The following is a 19,324-nucleotide window of genomic DNA, read 5'->3' as shown; positions in this document are numbered from 1 at the left end:
TTATCTTTAAATCCCATTGGCTAAGAACTCTAGTTTTGCTCCGCTGCTGCACTGCTTTGATCACTCTGTGAACAACAGCCCAGTTCCAGTACCCTTGGTTTCAAAACTTGGCTTATCACAGACATATAAATGAAGGGGCTGATTTAGAGTTTGGGGGAGATGGAGGACTCCTTACACAAAACTTAAGGTCCACTCACCTGATTTACAGATGGGACAGACCTCAAGTATTCCAGCAAGGGTGACTACTCAATCTCCTTCGCTGACATACTCCTCTGTCGACCCAACGGGATAATGGCTATTGGAGGTTTGGTGATTCAACTGGCTACCCAATTTAAATGGGGCTGACGAAAGGCCATTTTAACGACAAACTGCAAAATGATCCCCACACTGTGGGAGACAACTTTATTTATGACAGTGGTTCCTGTCAATGTTAAGAGAAGTTCGCAGGGCGGCAGACATTTCTAAATTTGGAGCAGGAAGGACTATCGGTATGGCAGAAGTAAATTACTCCACCATACCAATGGATTTACCGCCATCCCCCAAAGTGTAAATCATTCCATTGATATATTCTGGAGTCTGAACATAAATCATATTAAACGGCCTGCTCCTCTAATTCACTGTATGCGTTCTGGCCCTTGTCCCCCACACCATCAATGACTTTGTAATATTAGTCTTGACTTCATATTCCTGACTATGCCGCCCTAGAGTATGGTTAGAGGGATAAAAATATGTGCACTATGATAGGTTGTGTTTAGTGCACGCATTGATGATTCAGTTATCGTACATTCCTGCCCAAGGTGATGAAATACTGCACGGTTGTTGAGCAATATCTCTCTACAAAGAGGCAGATTGAAATCCTCTGCCACTATCCCTTAGAAAGAGAATTTGTGGCAATGATTGGCTGTACTTCTTATTGAAAATCTCCAGCAAGATTTACTGCAAGAAAGAATCCAGTCACTGGGCATGGATGGCCTCACCCTCCTTCTAGTCCATTATGAAAGGCGTGCATCATTAGGCTGGATCTGAATTTCTATGACTGCTGACAGCGACCTTCACTGCTCTGGAGCTTCTTAGGCACTCTCTTTGCATTTTCCATTTTGTTATTCCTAGATATCATTTCCTGTCCCTTCACCATCAGGTAATCCTGCTGCCTGCTTTATTGCCCCATTCACACACACATGCCCATCTTAATCTTCTCTTATGGCATCTACTTCACCGCTACTTCTATTTTTGTGTCCCACATCTGGGGAGGGATTTGGAGCAACAGTGCGTTTTCTGCCAATGTTCTTCCTCTCTTGAACTTTCTTCCTCTGAGCCTCAGATTGACAAAGAACCATCACAACTTTCATAACAGCTTCAAGACCTGGCCATGTTTGGTGATGGTCTAGCTTTTTATGGTCATCAATTAGCTGCTCAAAAAGCCACAAAGCCAGTAACGCCTTGAATTTAAATCTTGTCATTCGCTTGGTTAACACACCGGTATTTCTTAATTCTCTCCCTTCATGCACCCCATGTCATCTCCATTATTGACAAGCTTTTTGACGCTGTAACCATGTTCCTTCCTTTAGTCGCTCTTCTTTCACATTTGTCTTGTTCCTCACTCCTCATATGTCACTGACACGTGCGCTGGTGCCCGCTTCATGAGGCCTGTAGGATTCACTGTTTTGGTTCCATTTACACGTCTGTTTGAGTTATAGAGTTGTGTTATATGAAGACTTCAGAAACATACATTGGATTTTTTAATTGACGATCTTCAGGGCCATACTCAGAATCAAAAGCATCCCTGCAAAAATTAAATATCTGCTCCAGGCTGCACCAAGCTGGCATAGCAAGGTAGTCTGTCCTCCTGCAGGTGCCTGGCAGCGGTGGCACAGAGGGAGAGTCACCCACAAGTACATTTTGAAAACATGTGACCCTAATATTCCACTGAGAAAATCTCCTAACTCCCTTGTACCAGAGTTTAGCCCTGCTGAACTTTCAAAATTCATCATGGCACCCTAAAGGTTGGACCACATCTCTTCAATAGTCAAATGCATCTTAATACATTCATTTCAATGTATCTTATTTATGACACAATGCTCTTAGTATACAACAGCTTATGTAGTCTGATAAAAAGCTGCTGATATTTGGGGGGGACAGTGGGAGGCTGGTAGCTGTGAACAACCACAGCAAAGAGGTTAACTATTTAAAATTCCATATTTCGAAAACATTGTAGTTTGTCACGGTTTGTTTTATGCGATGCACCTAAAACATAATCAGTTCGAGTTCTATTCAGAAATAATTTGAGGAACTGAAATTTAGAAGGAAATTATTCGAAAAAGGTATTTTTTGTTAATTCATTCATGATTGTAATTTTTGCCACACTTTCATGATTGCTGCTTTGTTACTGCTTTTTTAATTAAACTGAAATACTAGTTTCGATCTGGATAATTTGGTTAGAGAATGACTTCATGAAATTATGTAGAAACTTTACAAATTCTATGGAATTTGTGAATATTTTTTAAACTGGGGGAGGTAAAAGTAGACAGAAAATTTGTAAAGTACAGTGATTAAATCAAGCAAAAAAAAAAATCATGCTAGTCTTTGTGTAAAAAAAAATCTGAAACCTTCTTGGGGTTTATTTAAATTATTATCAAAGCAAAAGGCAACTATGTAGATTATTTTCCCAGCACAGTAAGTGAAACCTTTAAAATTTCCTCACGTATTGTACTAGTAGATTTACCAAAAATTAACATTTCCGACCCTTTGTGTTTGGTAAAATAAGTGAAACACTGCGATTCCTCATCAGGGGTAGTAAGCGCTATATAAATACAATACAATCTTTACAAATTTATATTTGTGCAACAGAAGATCTGCAAAAAATTTGTTTTTGCTGAGGCATAATGGAATAAAGTATTTACCATTTTGCAATCTCATAGGTTCTTCAGAAGAATTAAATTCCGCTCATTCCAAATTTTGGTTTGGAAACTGTTCTTTATATAATTTTTGAGTCTCCTTATGCAAGCCATTTTCAAAGTTAATCAGATCATTTCTGAAAGTCAAGTTCTCAAATACTCTTAGGGCCTCATGTAGGTAAATAAATTTTACCGGTTCATAAATACCGAGCCGTACCGAATCGGTAAATTAGAACCGGTAAGTTATATGTAGGTAAAAATTCGGTAACAGTTACCGATTCGGTAACATTCGGTAAATACGAATCGGAAGTCACCGAATCGGTAAATACCGAGGTGGTATCCACCGAATCGGTAAATACCGAGGTGGTATTTAGCGAATCGGAAAATACCGAGGTGGTATTTAGCGAATCGGAAAATACCGAGGACACTACCACCTTCCCTTAACTAAGTAGCCAATATCACAATCATGTCATTATAGAAGGTCTCTCAGGCTTGAATAGGGGACCCCATACCTCAAAGATCAGCTTAGTGAAATCACATCACAGGAGCATCAGGAGTCTCCTCGCAGGAAGGCTCGTCTTCGGTCTGAATAATAAACATGACGTCTGAGATATGAAAAGCACCAACTGTCAGGTATGTGCAGCTGCGCGTGTGCCATGGCTAAATCGTGGGTCGAACAACCTAGAGTGGAAAACATGCATTGTGTAAAATTCCAGACTGTGTGTCACAGCATGTACAGACCAAGGTCGCTGCGCAGAGCTTGGGATGGGAACAACAGAATGCACTCGTCTGAAGGAAGTCTCGAGTCAGCAGTTTATTCAAGAAAGAACATGTAAACGCAGTGTCGTGTGCAAAGACACAAATATGGCTACATAACATTCAACGTGGTAATGCCAACTGAACAATGCATGTACGTATTCAGGGAGAACTCACTACACGCCCCCTTGAGCGAAGCAATATGTAATAGGCAAGAAAAGAGAGAACGCAGAGTTCAGTTACGTCAGAGCAGAACAGGGCGTAACCAATGCAGCGCCAAAGTCCTACAGTCCAATTAATTGCAGCATACAATTCCAAAAACACAATGCAAGTATAGTAAAAAACTCAAGCAGACCATCAGGAAGAGAAAAACGAGAACTAAAAGAAATAAATGTTGCGCCAGGGTGCTGTCCAGTAGCACAGGCGCAATGGACGACAATCCAGTTAATCCATGAATGTATAGGCAGCATATGTGGCCACGGCTTCCAACAAGCAATCGTTTTCAGGGCCACTAAAAGTCTCAGCCATCCAATTGAGTAAAGAAAAGGAACATACGTGTTCTCCAACCAACGGAGCCTCTAGCACAATCAGAGGGCACCCGGAATGTTCCTCCAAATAGCTCATGGACAAGAAGTCGTAGGCTGCCGCTGAGATGTCCCAATTACCCAGGATACCATGCGCCGCTCCACACGCCATGATCCGGACACCAGAACAGGACAACTCGTGAGACACTAAGGGCCTCATCAGTCGATCGAAATCCGGCACCGGAGACACCATGTTGGTCAAGCACAAATCCAGAGGCCATTCAAAGGGACAATCCAGGCAGTGTAATACAGGTTGTACGCAGGTGAAGTAGGAATACCTGAAGGATAATCCATAAGCCAGGCTCAAAGTCGCCAATGGCAAAGTACCATAGAAGTCAAGCATCCTATCACGAAGAAGATGCAGACGGGACAGGTGCTCGTGTGGCACAGAAGGAGCAGCCATTCCGTAGTATGAAAAGTAAAAGCAGCACACCTGCCACCAGCGCCAGAAGCAGCGGAACACCTCCAAAGATGCTCGAGAACAGTGAATGAACAAATGCCGGAATTACACCACAAATTGTTTGGAAAGAGGTCACGAGACCCGAGCCCCACATGTTAGAAAAAATTGAGCCAGGCCGGTCGTGGACGAGGCATTGATAATACTTTGGATCAAAGAGCCGAAATGCAGGGGGAGGTCAGTATTCAGAGGCGCCTGTTCCTCAGTGCGCGTAGTAGCAACGTGAAGGACAAATATTTTAACGAGAGGAAGTCAAAGGCACCTCTTTGTGGGACAATGGCGCTCTATTCTGCTCAACTTGTTGGACTCTGCTTTCAAGGTTGGAATCGAAGGCCAGATGGAAACATCCCGCCGCCCATGCGGGGGTGGAAAAAGAACAGTATTGCAGCAGACAACTTCATGCGAGACAGTTATGTACGGGATTACCACTCACATCCCGCAGCAAACTTCATTAATCATTATTAAATGAATACCGTTTGCAAGCACAGTGAAAGAAGGTGTAATCACAGGCACTGGGATACCTCGTAGGACGCACGCCAAAATCGGGGCTTGTACATTGCATGCGCCGTGTACTTGCATGTGCCTATTGTCTCATGTATGAATCCTAGAAGTGAGAGTGCTAGAGCTAATATCTATAACGGCTTAGGCCTTCTCCATGTTTGCTTGGTCAATAGCTCTCAGTCTGGAAGCCGCCTCACTGTGCGACAACTTGCAGACCTCGTTGTAAATAGCATACGCGCACCTTTTGGTTCTGCCACCCACGGGACCATTCACAATATCATTCCATTCGGTATGCACATTGATGGAGTGGGTGGACTTCCTGATCCTGTAGATGTGCTCTGTGTCAGCTGGTGGACAGAGTGGGATGTGTGTCCCATCAATGCAGCCAATATAATGGGGGAAGTAATTCCTGAAGGAACGGGACAGGCAACTCTGGGATACACCACCCACCGCAGCTGCACCACCTGAGAAATGCCGGATGCCAGCAGATGTGGGCTGCAGAGCACCTGCACATGTGGGGGTATGGCGTGCGCCCTTCTCATTGGCTGGTCCAGGAGTGGGTGCGGGTCCCTGATTGAGTCCATGATGGTTTCGGGGTGTAGCCTGTACCTCTCATGTATCTCTGCATCAGTCAGCTGGAATAGTGTGATGCGCTGTCTGTGGATGCGTTCCTTCCGTCGCCAAACCCTCAGTCCTGCTGCCTCTAGACGTAGGCGCATTGCAATGACGTACATAGCTGCCAGGGTGTCCACGCTGTTGCATTTTGGGATTGCTTAGCTGCACTGTTGTTGGTTACCACCTGCTTTCAATCCGTGTTAATTACCGACTCTTATTTACCGATTTTCTTGGATTTCTTAATTACCGAGTGCTCCTACATGTCATTTTAACTTTTTACCACTTCATATTTACCACTTCATATTTACCGATTCGTTAATTATGTATTCGGTAAATATGAATCGGTATTTACCGCCTCATATTTACCGAAAAGTGGTTTTTGGTCTCCTACATCTCACTTGTCTGAATACCGGTCGGTAACGGAATATTTACCGAAATTGGGCCGTTACCGACCGGTATTTCGCTACCTACATGAGGCCCTTAATGTGACTATTGAGTTTAACTAATCTGTTGGCCATGGTACAATGTTTGTGTCATGGATACAAGCCAATATTTCAGCATCATTGAATGTTGTAAACAACCAGAATTAAACAGAGTTTTCCTGAGCTGAGTTCTGAAATTTAGAAATGTTATTCTCTTCCATCTATGAGTTGAAAGAGCTCCTTCACCACATGACCTATAGGTGACTCATTGTAGACACACAGATACCAAAGCAATAAACACCATCCCCCTTAAGCAACACTTTCACTTGCCTTTTATGCCATCACAAATTTGGTTAGCAACTGTAGTATTGTACAGTGCATAATTTCCTTACATCTCTTTGTAATGTTTATTTGTTATGTGTATGTTTGAGTAGCACCATGGTGATGGAACCTGGTGTGAGGAGTCTTGAGTTCAATACTGTTAGTTGTACTTGACACAGCCTACTGGATGGATGGGACCATTTGTTCTGCAATAAACTTATTCCTTATATTCAACTCTGGAGCAGCATTATCATCATTTAGCTTGAATTTTACACCAACCAAGACATTAAGGTACTATTGCCACTTCACAAAACAAAGATGGCCGTTTTCTAGGGAATGATGCACAATAGCGGAGGCTATGTCTCAAGACGAATAAAGACGAGGCAAGTTCTACTAACATGGTGAGGCACATGGACTACATATTTTACAGAGGGAACAATCGAAGATCCAGGTTTTTTCGAACTTAAAAGAAATAAGGTGATGTTTGAGAGCATGCAAGGTGCCGATAATGCATATCGGCGTAGAAGAAACTATGGGAAATGTAATAAGTGTAGAAATAAGTCAGTGAATGAAAGGCATTGTTATCCAATCAGAGGTGGCCCAGTGCGAGATTTTCTTATAAGCCAGTGCGTATATTGGCTGTCATTATGCAGATGTAAACCTGGATGATTCCTGATAGGTCATTAGTCCCTCTCAGGAGATGGGAAGAGCAAATGTGCCTGGCAGTCCCCGTACGCCATAACTATAAATGTTTCCATGAGAATGTCCGCATTGAGCACTGGTCCAGCCACCCTACACCCGGCAACCCACGTACCTCGGTCAGCAGTCGTTTCATTGAGTTATTCTCTCCCAGCAGCTGGTAAATCTGCTCTTCGCTGTATATGGAGCGGAAGCTCTTGCTGGGGCTGTTGAAGAACTTGGCCATTTGCCCAATGCTCTGGTTGTGCTCCTCCTCAAACTGCCTCCACTGCATGAGCTGTAAATAACAAGCACACGTCATTGCCCAGGCTGCACTCATTATAAGCTGTATACAACAGTGAATTATTTGCTTTAAAAGCTTTAAAATGGGCAAGTATGATATTACCCACATTCAGAAATTTCAGATAATGAAAACAAGCTTAATGAATATATTACAAAATAAAGAATTTGGGGAACATTGGTTTAGGGCAAAGGTCTTGAAACTATTCTGAATTAATGTATGGGGGCATACTAAATGTCCAAGATGAGAATATAATGCTCAAGGTATCAACCTCTCATTCCTGATAAAGTTACACAATGTGGACTCTTGTAGGGTGACAGGTCTGCCAATAGTATGTTGACAATCATGTATTCAGCTGCACTTTTAAAATGGATAAATCAACAGTACAGCAATGTTCACATTGTTAAATATGTCTTGAGCTGCCAGTGGTCGTTTTTCTTTCAACCAGTCCTGCAGTTTATTTTTACCAGCAGCGCAGTGTATTTTGTCACTTGCAGTTTTATATTTAATAATGTAAATATTCCTAAAACGTTCCAGAATGCAAAGTGCATTTGGCCAAAAAACAAGGACTGGCTGGAGGTGACACACTTGACAAAGGGCCAGTTGCCAGCCAGGGATGGAAATATGAAAAAATTAATGTCAAGGATGAAAAATTAGCTTGACTAACCGTAAAGTCCCTTGCACTTTTTTGACTCATTTGCGTATGTTATTTTTTCAATTTCACATAAGGGATTTATTGCAAAAAAAAGTAGGAAAGAACATTGCTTTGGACAAATCTTTTAATATATCCCTCAATCCTGGAATATCATTTTGTTGCAGGGATTTTGCACATACACAGAACTATGCACAGGAAACCAGGACCTCTGTGTATTGTGGTGTACCAAAAACACGCCTCAGTGCCCAGAACCCCTATCCAGATAGCTATAGTATCCCATTCGTTCTCCGTACTACAGCAGAGCTACCAATGATTGGCTATCCTAGAACACGCGACTCAGGGCCTCTCAGAATTCGTGGGAAGAAGATACTCTTTCGCTTAGATACTCATACCTGTTCACAATGTGAGTAACCAGAGACACTGTATAGTTTAAAATGTTTATTTCAACTAGCATGCTCTGTAATGCAGGACACGTGCAAACATTAGCAAAGCAATGCAGAAAAAGAATATAATAAGCATGGTTACAATTCCATATAATAGGAACGGGGATAGCATATTATAATGACAGTGGATGAAGCCTTATAGCGCTTTACCACCCTCCCCGTGCTACAAGCTATGTTTATTATATCAGTGGAAGACCTCTGGGCTTGGACAGCGGAACCCCCTACCTCAAGTCTTAGATGATAGGATTTACATCTCCGGACAAGCACATCACTTCCTCTGGAAAGGTTTTCTCCAAGTGTTGATAACTTGCATCCCGTGCAATATTAAAAGCACCCGAAAAGTCAGAAGCGCAGCTGTGTTCCATGTTATGCCTATATGTGTGTGGGACGGACCAAAGCAGATTAACCAGTGGAGTTGTTTTCTGGCCTTGAACACGAAGTACAGATGAGAACTCAGAGCACAACAGAAATAGTGAAAGCCAGACAGTTCCCATGTGAAGCAGCACGAGCAAAGATTGTTTACGGGAACCAAGACATGTAGTGTTGTGTGCATAAGCGGCAAGATGGCGGTGATGCAAAGCACGGACTAATGCTAACGCTAACTTAGCAACGTCCGCTGGCACCCCAAAACCCTCACAACACCCTCCCCTTGAGCAGTCCTACGCACAGTGATTGAAGTAGAACACAGAGTTCAAAAAGTCTGAGCAACAAGAGCTTATGCGGTCTGGAAGCGAAGAATGTCAATTGGGTGTGAAAAAGGAGTAAAGGTCTTTTCGTTCAAAAAATATCCTTTCGGAAGTAAAACAAAAATAAAAATAATGAAATGGAAAAAATTAAAAATAAATGTCTGGGTGGCCTAGTCTTATCAATCCATCAGTGTGTAAGCGCAAAAAGTGGTGATAGCTTCCAACAGGAAATCATTGTCATCGTCTGAAAAAGTAGACGCCATCCAGTTTAGTAATTCAAAGGAGCAAACATGCTCATTAATGATGGGTGCTTCCAGCACCAACGGTGGGCAACTTGCGTGGTCGTGGTACTCGATGTAACTCCATTGCAGGAAATCATGTTCTGCTGCACCGATATCCCACTGAGCTAGCACTCCGAGCGCGGCTGCACAAGCCATCAAACCCATACCGGAACAGTCCTGCTCATGAGACACTAGGGGGCTCATCAGTAAGGCAAAGTTCAGGTCGGAGACGCTGTGTTTGTGAGGCAGAGATCCAAAGCCCATTGAAAAGGACACTCCAAGCATGAGAAAACTGGTTGCACGCAAGTGTACCATGGAAATCGGAAAGACAGATTATAAGCCACGCTTAGAGTGGCCAGTGGCAAGGTACCGTAGCACTGAAGCAAGCGGTTACGAAGCAGCTGTAGCTGGGCCGGGTTGTGAACGACCACAGGAGGAGCAGCCATTTCTGAGCAGGCAAATCAACAGGAAGACCCCGGCAGCTAAGGCCAGTATTAGTGGCAACCCGCCGAAGACGCTGTAAAAGATATGATGAATGAAAGCCGGGATCACACCAAAAATAGTATGAAAAGATGTTACAAGGACAAAGCCCACAGTTTTAAAAAACATGAGCCAGCCTCGTTGTATGCAAAGCATTGAAAATAGAATGGATAAGCTCACCAAAATGTTGTGGGAGGTCAGTGTTTAAAAGTGCTTGAACTTCTGTTCTTGTATTAGCCACCTGCAGGATATAGGTCTCACGGGCAGAAGTGAGAGAAACTTCTTTCTGGGACAATAAAGCTCTTATTCAGCTCAGCTTGTCAAACTCTGCCTTCAAGGTTGGAATGGAAGGCCAAATTGAGAGATCGGGACTCCCACGAGATGGAGGGAACAGCACATTTTTGCAGCAAACTACACGTTGTGACACAGTCACAATGTACAGTATGCCTATTAACATGCCGCAGCATTTTTCATTATTCAGAAGTAAATAACTGCCGTTAGACAGCAGCGTGAATGTTGGTTTAATAGAGAGGACGGGCTTTCCTTTTAAAATGAACGCTAAATTAGGCGCCTCTACATTACAAGTGCCGTGCAATTGTATATTTTTGCACACAAGGGAGTGTCCAATGGAAGAATCACAAGATTCACCAGTCAGATACACCTCTGTGTCATCACGCAAACATCTAAACGTGAAGGGGAGTGACCAAACTTCATGAAGGAACGAGTTTCCTAATGGTTCATAGCGACCTAGGGGAAAATGTTTCATGCACGATATAATTTAAATAAGGAGAATGGCAGTGTTATAACCCCATGAACGAGCCAAACAGCAGAGTTTGTTTCCGCTACTGAGAATGGAAAGGGTCTAATTGTTTAGGGTATAAGTGGCATCTTTCATGGACATAGACTGTTGTCTTTCAGTTAAATTAAAAGGCAAAAGCAAAGAGGATGCGTTTACATAGTCCCATGGCACTCGACCCATTTTAAGCGTCTGCAGGGTCCATGCTAACTGCATAATAGAGCGCAATTGGTTCTGACCATGATATAACACAGATACATCATCCTGTACAATATCAACAACAGGAGAAACCAGATTGTCCAATGTGTATATCCTGGAGGAAAGGGTATTAATACTGTTATCTACCACAGCAATAACTTTTTCAAGATTAGCTTGTTCTATAGCCCTTAAACGTGAAGCGGCTTCAATTTGAGACAATTTCCAAATTTTATTGTAAACTGCATATATCAGGGCCAATCAGACCTTTTATGAAATCTGATAAATCCACATCATTTGATAACATTGACAAATGTTGTTTAACAGAAACTAAGGTAGAGTGTTGTAACCAAGTTTGACATAATTTACCAACAAAATACGTTGTAACTGAATGTGTATTTGAAAATTGTGGATCAGGCCTATCCTGTGTGTAATCTGAAGCCCTGTTATGGAAACGCATTTGGCATGCATCTGCACTGGTCTGCCAAACCAACCACCCCATAGAGTCAAGATTCGAGATATTAAATGTTGCATTTGTAAATAAAGTCTGGTAATTGGTAGTAACATTCCAGTCTGGGTATTCTGCAAGGGATGGAAAAGCAGGAGCCTTCAGTTGTTTAGCTGTAGCTAAGCCCAGACAAGTAGTCTGATATATAGAATCGTTCAAAAACAGTATTTGTGTCGGTATAAGACATGCACGATACAAAGCTTCCGTGTCCTGCACCTGCCAGGTTTTGGAACCCCAAACTGATTTCAAATCAACTGTATTTTTCCAATGATTATAGCCACCCACCGCCAATTTAAGGGTAAAAGAATCTGAGTACAACAATTTAGTGTGTGTACGCATAACTTTTGTATTTCATTTAGAATGCAATTTAAAATAGTAAGATTCAGGGTTTGATTTATCAAAACTCGTAAAATATGTACATTTATTCAACAGGGTCTTATAACTCCCTATCGGTGGGGTGGAGCAATGTTCCCATTGCGTATAATTAAAAACAGCTCGAAAAGTAGTTGCTTCATGCAAATAATGGTGGCCATAATGCTGATAGCAAAATAAGTCAGCATAATTTGCAGAATTCAAATACAAGTCTTCAGCATCGAATGCTGCATAGTATTTTAAATCTGAAAACAGAGATTGTATTGCTCGCACATCCCAGTCATCAGAATGTATGTTATATATAACTAAATCACCCATGGAGACACGAAGCACATTCGGAACATTAATAATCTCTGTTGGACCATGAATTTGAAACAGGACTGTATCCCAAACTATGCCATCCACAACTAGCCAGGCTGTAATGTTGACGAAAGTCAGGTCCCTTTTCATGATTTTTTTTTTTTAAAAATATTTTTATTGCAGGAATCCGTAAATCGTTACATAACCGGCCAACATTATATATCACGCCCGATCAATGAGACGCAACCCTCCGTTCCCCCACCGTAAGTTACTTACACAGCCATTCAGCCCACAACCCTAGGGTCGGGCGGCGAAATTCAATGGGGGCTCAGGAGGATGTCGAAGCTGGCCCGGAGAACACGCTGTCCGTCATCTGCTTTTCCAAACAAACCCATAAACCCAAAATAACACCCCACTCTTAAAACACCCCAACCCCAGGTAAACCCTCCCCCTCCCCCCGCCATCAGCGCGCGGCACCAACCGCCACAGGATCTCCAAAAGGACCCACGGGGAAAGCAATAGATCTGAAAAGTGCAATCGTCTATCGGGACTCAGGGCGAACCTCTTCCTCAAGCTCAGAGTCGCTGGGGGCACCATAATCCCTAAGGGCCTGCACCAACATCTCCCATTCCAGCGCTGCCTCCTGTGCCTTCTCATTACGCTGCCTCCAAGCTAGCTGGTATCTGAGCGTACTCTCCCCCGCCGCCCACTTCAAAAATTTGCTGCGCCACCGGCTTCCCGTCGGACCAGCTCGTGCCTTCCAGTTCCTGGTCACCTCCCGTTTAGCAAGGAGTAGCCCCAGATCAATGAACTTGCTAGAAATTTTATTTTTGGGGGTATGAGGGAACCAGTGCAGGAGACCCACCGCCGCGTCAAGCGATAAAGATCTCCCCGTCGTCTCGTCCAGGGTCTTCCCCACTTCCTCCCAATAGGATGACAATCCCGGGCAGGCCCACAGCATATGGAGGAGGTCCGCCTCCTGGGCCGGGCACCTGGGGCATTCCGCCGAAGTCGTACCAAAATATCGCCTGATTTTCACCGGGGTCAAATAGGCTCTATGGAGCACGTAGTAGTGGACCAATTGAAAGCGGGCGTGGCGTGTGCCCTTCCAGGCCCTCCGCACTAGCTGGGCCCAGGTCGTCTCCGGGATCTCCCTGCCAATGTCCTCCTCCCAGCGGTTTCTCAAAGTGGTGAGGGGAGCCATCCCCTCATTGATCAGTCTGCCGTAAAGGCAAGTGACCGCCTTCACCGTGCCCGCAGACATCATCACGTATTGGCATACTGGGGATAAAGGGGGTTCCTCCTGCCCGCGTCTCCAGTGCGCCTGGATCGCTCGAACAAGGGCCGAGTGCAGCAAAAAGTCGCCGCGGGGAATCCCGAAGCGCTCGATGAGCTCCTGGAAGGGCAAGAGCGACCCGTCCTCGTATAGATCCCCGATTAGCTGCAAACCGGCGTCCTCCCAGGTCGCCAGCCGCGACCAATCACCCCCATGGGGCAGAGCCGTTAGCATCCCCAGCGGTATTTCGGGCGCGTACGGTGTTCGCAGGTGGCCCCGGGCGTGAGCTCGGTTCCAGCACAGGCGGATAGTCCGCTCCTCCATTGACAAGTCCTGCAAGGCCAACCGTTGTCTCATCGCTATGAAGGAGAGAACATGCCTGGCCATGCCCGTTCCCCTCTTTTCTTCGGGGCCCCGGAACTCCCGGGCGATCTCCTGGGTGAGGGCCTGGAGCTGCGCCGCTAAATAATACTTTTCGAAGTCCGGCACCGCAAGCCCACCCTCCTCCTTCGGCCTCAGTAGGGTCTTGAGGGCCACCCGCCGGCGGCCCGAACCCCAAAGGAATCCGACAATCATGGATCGTAAAAGTCGAAACGTGGTCGGTGGGACCCAGATCGGTAGTGTCCGGAAATAATATAGCAACCGGGGGAGCGCCACCATTTTAAGCAAAGCAATCCTCCCAGCCACCGAGAGCGGTAGCGTGGCCCAAAAGCCCATACTGCCTCGAAGTGCTCGAATGCCCCGGGCAATGTTCCCATCCAGGAGGCCAGAAGGTTCATGATAGACATACACCCCTAGATACTTAAAGCAGTCGGGTTCCCATCTAATCTCCCTACTCAGAGTAGGGGTAGGGGTGCCCCTGCGGACCGGGAAAAGACAGGTCTTAGTCCAATTCACTCGGAGGCCCGAGACCTCCCCAAACTCCGTGAGCGCCGTCGCAGCCCCATGTAGGGCATCTAGCGGGTCTTCTAGGAAGAGCAACAGGTCGTCTGCATACAGTGAGATGTAATGCGGGCCCGAAGGAGTCCACAGGCCCGTGTAATGGGCTCCCGACCGGAGATGCAGCGCAAGAGGTTCCACCGCCAGCGCAAAGAGCAGTGGGGATAACGAGCATCCCTGCCTCGTGCCTCGTTCCACCGGATATTGTGAGGAAATCAGCGGTCCCGCCCGAACCCTGGCTGACGCCGAGGCGTACAGAACCCTGGTCCACCTGATGAAGCCCTCCCCGAGGCCGAACCTCCGCAACACAGTACAAAGGTAGTCCCATTCCAGGCTATCAAAAGCCTTCTCTAAATCCACTGAGAGGACAACCGGGCACGGGGCGTCCACAAGCGGTTCCCCTAGCAATCGGAACAACCGGCGAATATTCATGGTCGTGTTACGCCTGGGGATAAAGCCAGCCTGGTCCTCATGTACCAAGGAGCTCATGTGGCCGAGCAGCCTCGAGGCCAGGATGCTGCTCAGTATTTTATAATCCACCGTCAGCATCGATAAGGGACGGTACGACCCCGGATCGGAGGAATCCCTTCCAGGCTTGAGGAGCGGGACCACCAATGCCTCACACATCGAGCCTGGGAGACGCCCAAGCCTCTTCGCCTCCCTGTATACTACCAACAATCTAGGGGCGAGGAGATCGGCATAGGCCGCATAGAACTCCACAGGAAGACCGTCCAGGCCCGGGGTCTTATTTCTCGCCATCTTTTTGATGGCGCTACGGATCTCTCCCAATTCTATGTCGGACCCCAAGGCTTTCGCCACGTCCCGCTCCATCGTTCGGATCTCTAAAGGCCGCAAATAGTTATCGAGCAGGTCAGGGTCTCGGACCGAGCGACTGCGGTATAAGCGCTCATAATATTGCCGGTAGCAGCTCAGAATCGCAGGCTGGGTGTACACCTGGGTTCCGTCTGCCCTGCGCATGGACGTCGTCAGTGAGGACTGCCGCGTAGGGTTGGCCAGCCATGCCAACAGCGCGCTCGACCTATCCCCCTCAGCGATGGACCGAACCGTATAGGCCTTATAGTCAAAACAGCGGAGCCGTTCGACCTCCGCCGCCACCGCCTCCTTCGCCTCCGCCGTGCGCGCCTGCAATTCGGGGCGCCCGGGGCGGCGTAACTCCAACTCGCGGAGTTTTCGATCCGCTGCCTCTAGGTCGGCGAGGATACTTCGCCTCACGCCGACCTGTTTAGAAATGCAGTACCCCCTCACCACCACCTTAAAAGCGTCCCACTCTAGCGCTCTCGAGCTCGCGGTGCCACGGTTGGACGCAAAGTACTCTGAAATCGTATCACCTAGGTCCGCCTTGAAGACACTGTCCTCAAGGATCTCGGGCCGTAATTTCCAGGTGGGCACCGCCGGCACCCCGGGAAACCAGCCAAGGTCCTGGGTCCCTTTTCATGATGTGCGATGAAGAATGCGGGGCTAAAGTTCCATCCACTAGTTCCACAGCAGAGCGTTCTTTAAGGTAGTGTCCATTGATAAAAAAGAAAAAAAACAGTCACAAACCCAATGGACATGAATAAAAAAAAAAGGATGAGCACCAGCCAAACATATATCCATGGGGAAACCAAATAAGTGCGTTTAAACCAGGAGATAAAAATTGCAAATTTTGATGGGGTCAAAGTCCATGTTGAATAAGAGTCAAAGGAAAAACGCGACTCGTTCCTGGCTGTAGCATTTAACCCAGGCAAAGATTCACTTGTAGGGTATGCATATTCTGGTTCGTCATTATCAGCTGAGGACTGTAGGAACAGCAAAGGATTAGTAACAGAGTCCAGCTCTATGGCACTGTCAGGATTTCCTGGAATACAGGCATACAATGATGCTGGAGGCAAACTATTCAGAATCGGCCAGATGGTGTAGCTTGACCTTGTCATTTGAGACGTATCTATTGTCTTTGCGACCAGGAAGTGGTGGTAAAATTACTGTACGAGTTCCCTGCACGCCCAGTACTGGAACCGGAGCTCGATAGCATGGACCAAATTATTTTTTGTTTTCCACCTTCTCCCTGACCAGTTCTTCAACTTTAGGCAGCCAGCCGATCACAGGAATCTGCAGTGCACCATCAGCGGCGACACGTAAATGTTCTTTTGCTACACTTTCTCTTGTGACTTGTAGGTTCTGCAATACAGCACAAAGTTTATCTACGTCAAAAAGGACGGCTTGAGCCGCCAACTCTAAGCCATCAAGGTCTGGCACAAACATCTTCATGCCAAAGAGCAATTCGTAAGGGGTCTGCCCACCCAGAGGTCTTCTAGGGAGATTATTAAGTGCAAGTTGTACGCCATACAAATGGGCGAGCCAGTTCCTGCCAGTGCCTAGGACTCTAACTGTTAAGGATTGCTTTAAGTCACGGTTCATTCGCTCCACAACCGAATTGCCCTCAGGCCTGTATGGAAACGAAAATTTGACCTGCACCCCCAAAGACCACATGGATTCTTTGTACGCCTTAGAGGCGAACGCCGGACCCTGGTTTGAATGTAAGGTGCCCACTGCAAAAATTCCCACAAAGACTCGCAAATCCCTGAGTACAGTTCGAGCTTCAGTGCTGCGTTGTGGCCAGACCCAGATAAAACGTGTGCACGAATCAACTGCAACTAAAATGTATTTATATGCAGTATCAGAAGAAAATGGACCGCAGTGATCCAAATAAAGACAAGCAAATGGTCTATTGGATATGCATAACGGTGTTTGTGGTGGTCGGGTCACAGTAAATGGCTTGATTTGCTGACAAATTTCACAAGAAAGCACATAAGTACATGTTTGTTTATACAAGCCACGCCACCAGTAAAGTTGTTGCAAGATACTGACTGTAGCAGACACACGCATGCGCCGAGGCCATGCCCTTGTGTGCTGCGAATATCAGTGTAAGCCTGCGGTCTGCGTTGGGAATCAACCTCTCACCAACGTTATTAATTGTCACATAGGGAACGTTATCAGGGTTTAAATTATAAGAGTATTTGGAAGGTAATCCTTTTGGATAATTACCTCCCTTCTTCGTAGCAGCTATAGCTGCCAAAATGTCATCATCAATCTTACTCATGGATCTTGTAACTGCTGCTACTAAGCACGTGTCCACTGCTGACTTAGCTGCCTCATCAGCTAAGCTGTTACCAGCCGCGTGGACTCCCACACGTTGGTGGCCAAGAGTATGAATTACCTGTGTGAGTGGCAGGCGTTCCTTCAGCTCTGCCACTCGAACCCATAGCATTTTAGGCTTAATTGTCTTGCCTTTGGAATCCCGGTAGTCATTTTGAGACCAAAAAGAATACAATGTCATTAAAAGATTGTACACAGTAATAGGAATCGCTTACAATGAAAGTAGTCACATTAGGATCTGCAAACTCCAGTGCGAGCACCAAAGCTTGCAGCTCACCCAATTGGGCGGTTCAGTCACCGAGGGCCTGTGTGTGAACCACACTGGACTTAAACTCGCCGTTCACTATGGAACCAGCCACAATCGCACAGGCTGCAGAATAAGAATGTTTAGATCCAATCGCTGGTTGCGCCGAACCGTCAATGTAAATGATACAACGGTATTCCTCGAGCAGGCGCATAGACAGTGGAGCTGGATGAACAAATTCATATTTTAGCGACTCCTGAGTCTGCAACGAGGAATCATAGATAAAGGCAACATCCGGGGATGTCAACGATGTAGCCCATTGTATCCACCGTGGATGTAAGGCTTTGGAGTTAGGAACACTCGCCTTCGTCACTGCTTCCAGAGCAGGATATGGTGTCACCACCAACATGCGCTTTCCTTGTGCCAGGGGGTGTTCTTTTAGGATCGCCATCTGGACCACCGTCAAGACTTTTTCGACAGAGGAAAACCTCAGTTTAGCTGAACTGTACAAGTGTGACTTATAAGCAATAGGAACTGTGTCACCTTCATTAAACGTCAAGTATGTGAAACCCACCGCGCCTGGGACGATTCTTATTACCAGGTTAGTATGGTTGTCACGCGTTAACAAGAGTTTAGAGTCAAGTAGATCAGACCACAAAGACAGCAGTATATTTGTATGTTCCGGAAGCCAGCATGCTTTCGCAAATGTGGGTTGTATCAAAGCATAAAGAGGCTTGATACGCTGGGCATACTCTGGTATGTAAGTACGACCAAAGTTCAAAAAGCCCAGCAAGGATTGTAATTTCTTCAGGGTTGTAGGAGGACGCAAACGTGCACACTTCTCCAGAAAGTGCGGTGCCAAACCGCGTCCTTCATTATTGAGCTTGTAGCCCAAGAACAACACTGCGAACTCAGCAATGTGTGATTCGGCAAAATTACATTTATAACCGTAGTCCGCAAACTCCACAATGATGCAGTCCACGCGACAAAGATGCGGATATAACTCGTCGTTTGTGAGATAAATGTCATCTACATACGAATATGCATCAAGGTCGATTATGTCTAACAATGAGACCACACGTGCGGCGAAAACACCAGGGCTGTTTTTATAGCCCATCGCTAATCTTGTAAACTGTTTTTGTTTGCCGCCGTGTGTAAAAGCTGTCCATTGACTTGGCAAGGGGGACAGATTGTGGCTAAAAAAGCCATTGGATATATCTAGCATCGTTTTATATTTTTTCCGAACGAGACTGTCCACTAGGGCTGAACTATGGATATTCTGGACGGCATTCATCCGACAATGTGAGTTCAAATGTCTGTAATCCAAAATAATGCGGTACGACCCGTCTGGCTAGGTTACGGTAAAAAGAGGGTTATTCATAGGTGACGCACATGTCTCAATTACCCCTTAATACTCCAATTGGTGTAGTATTTCCGCTACAGGAGCCTTTGCTTCCCTTCAAA

The 19,324-nt window shown here is 45.8% G+C and overlaps 1 protein-coding gene across 1 annotated transcript in view; it reads right to left on the bottom strand.

The window, feature by feature from the left end:
- GPR156 (G protein-coupled receptor 156) overlaps positions 1–19,324 on the bottom strand; it is a 202,652-nt gene that overhangs the window by 10,680 nt on the left and 172,648 nt on the right. Inside the window, exon 9 of the mRNA XM_085621048.1 lies at positions 7,365–7,526. Coding sequence (XP_085477174.1) covers positions 7,365–7,526 — 162 coding nt within the window. The remainder of the gene's footprint in view (positions 1–7,364; positions 7,527–19,324) is intronic.

The sequence above is a fragment of the Triturus cristatus genome, chromosome 8 (genome assembly GCF_964204655.1).
Source record: "Triturus cristatus chromosome 8, aTriCri1.1, whole genome shotgun sequence".
NCBI classification, from domain to species: domain Eukaryota; kingdom Metazoa; phylum Chordata; class Amphibia; order Caudata; family Salamandridae; genus Triturus; species Triturus cristatus.
The sequence above is the reverse complement of the archived record's forward strand: the minus strand, read 5'-3'. Positions and strand labels throughout refer to the sequence as shown.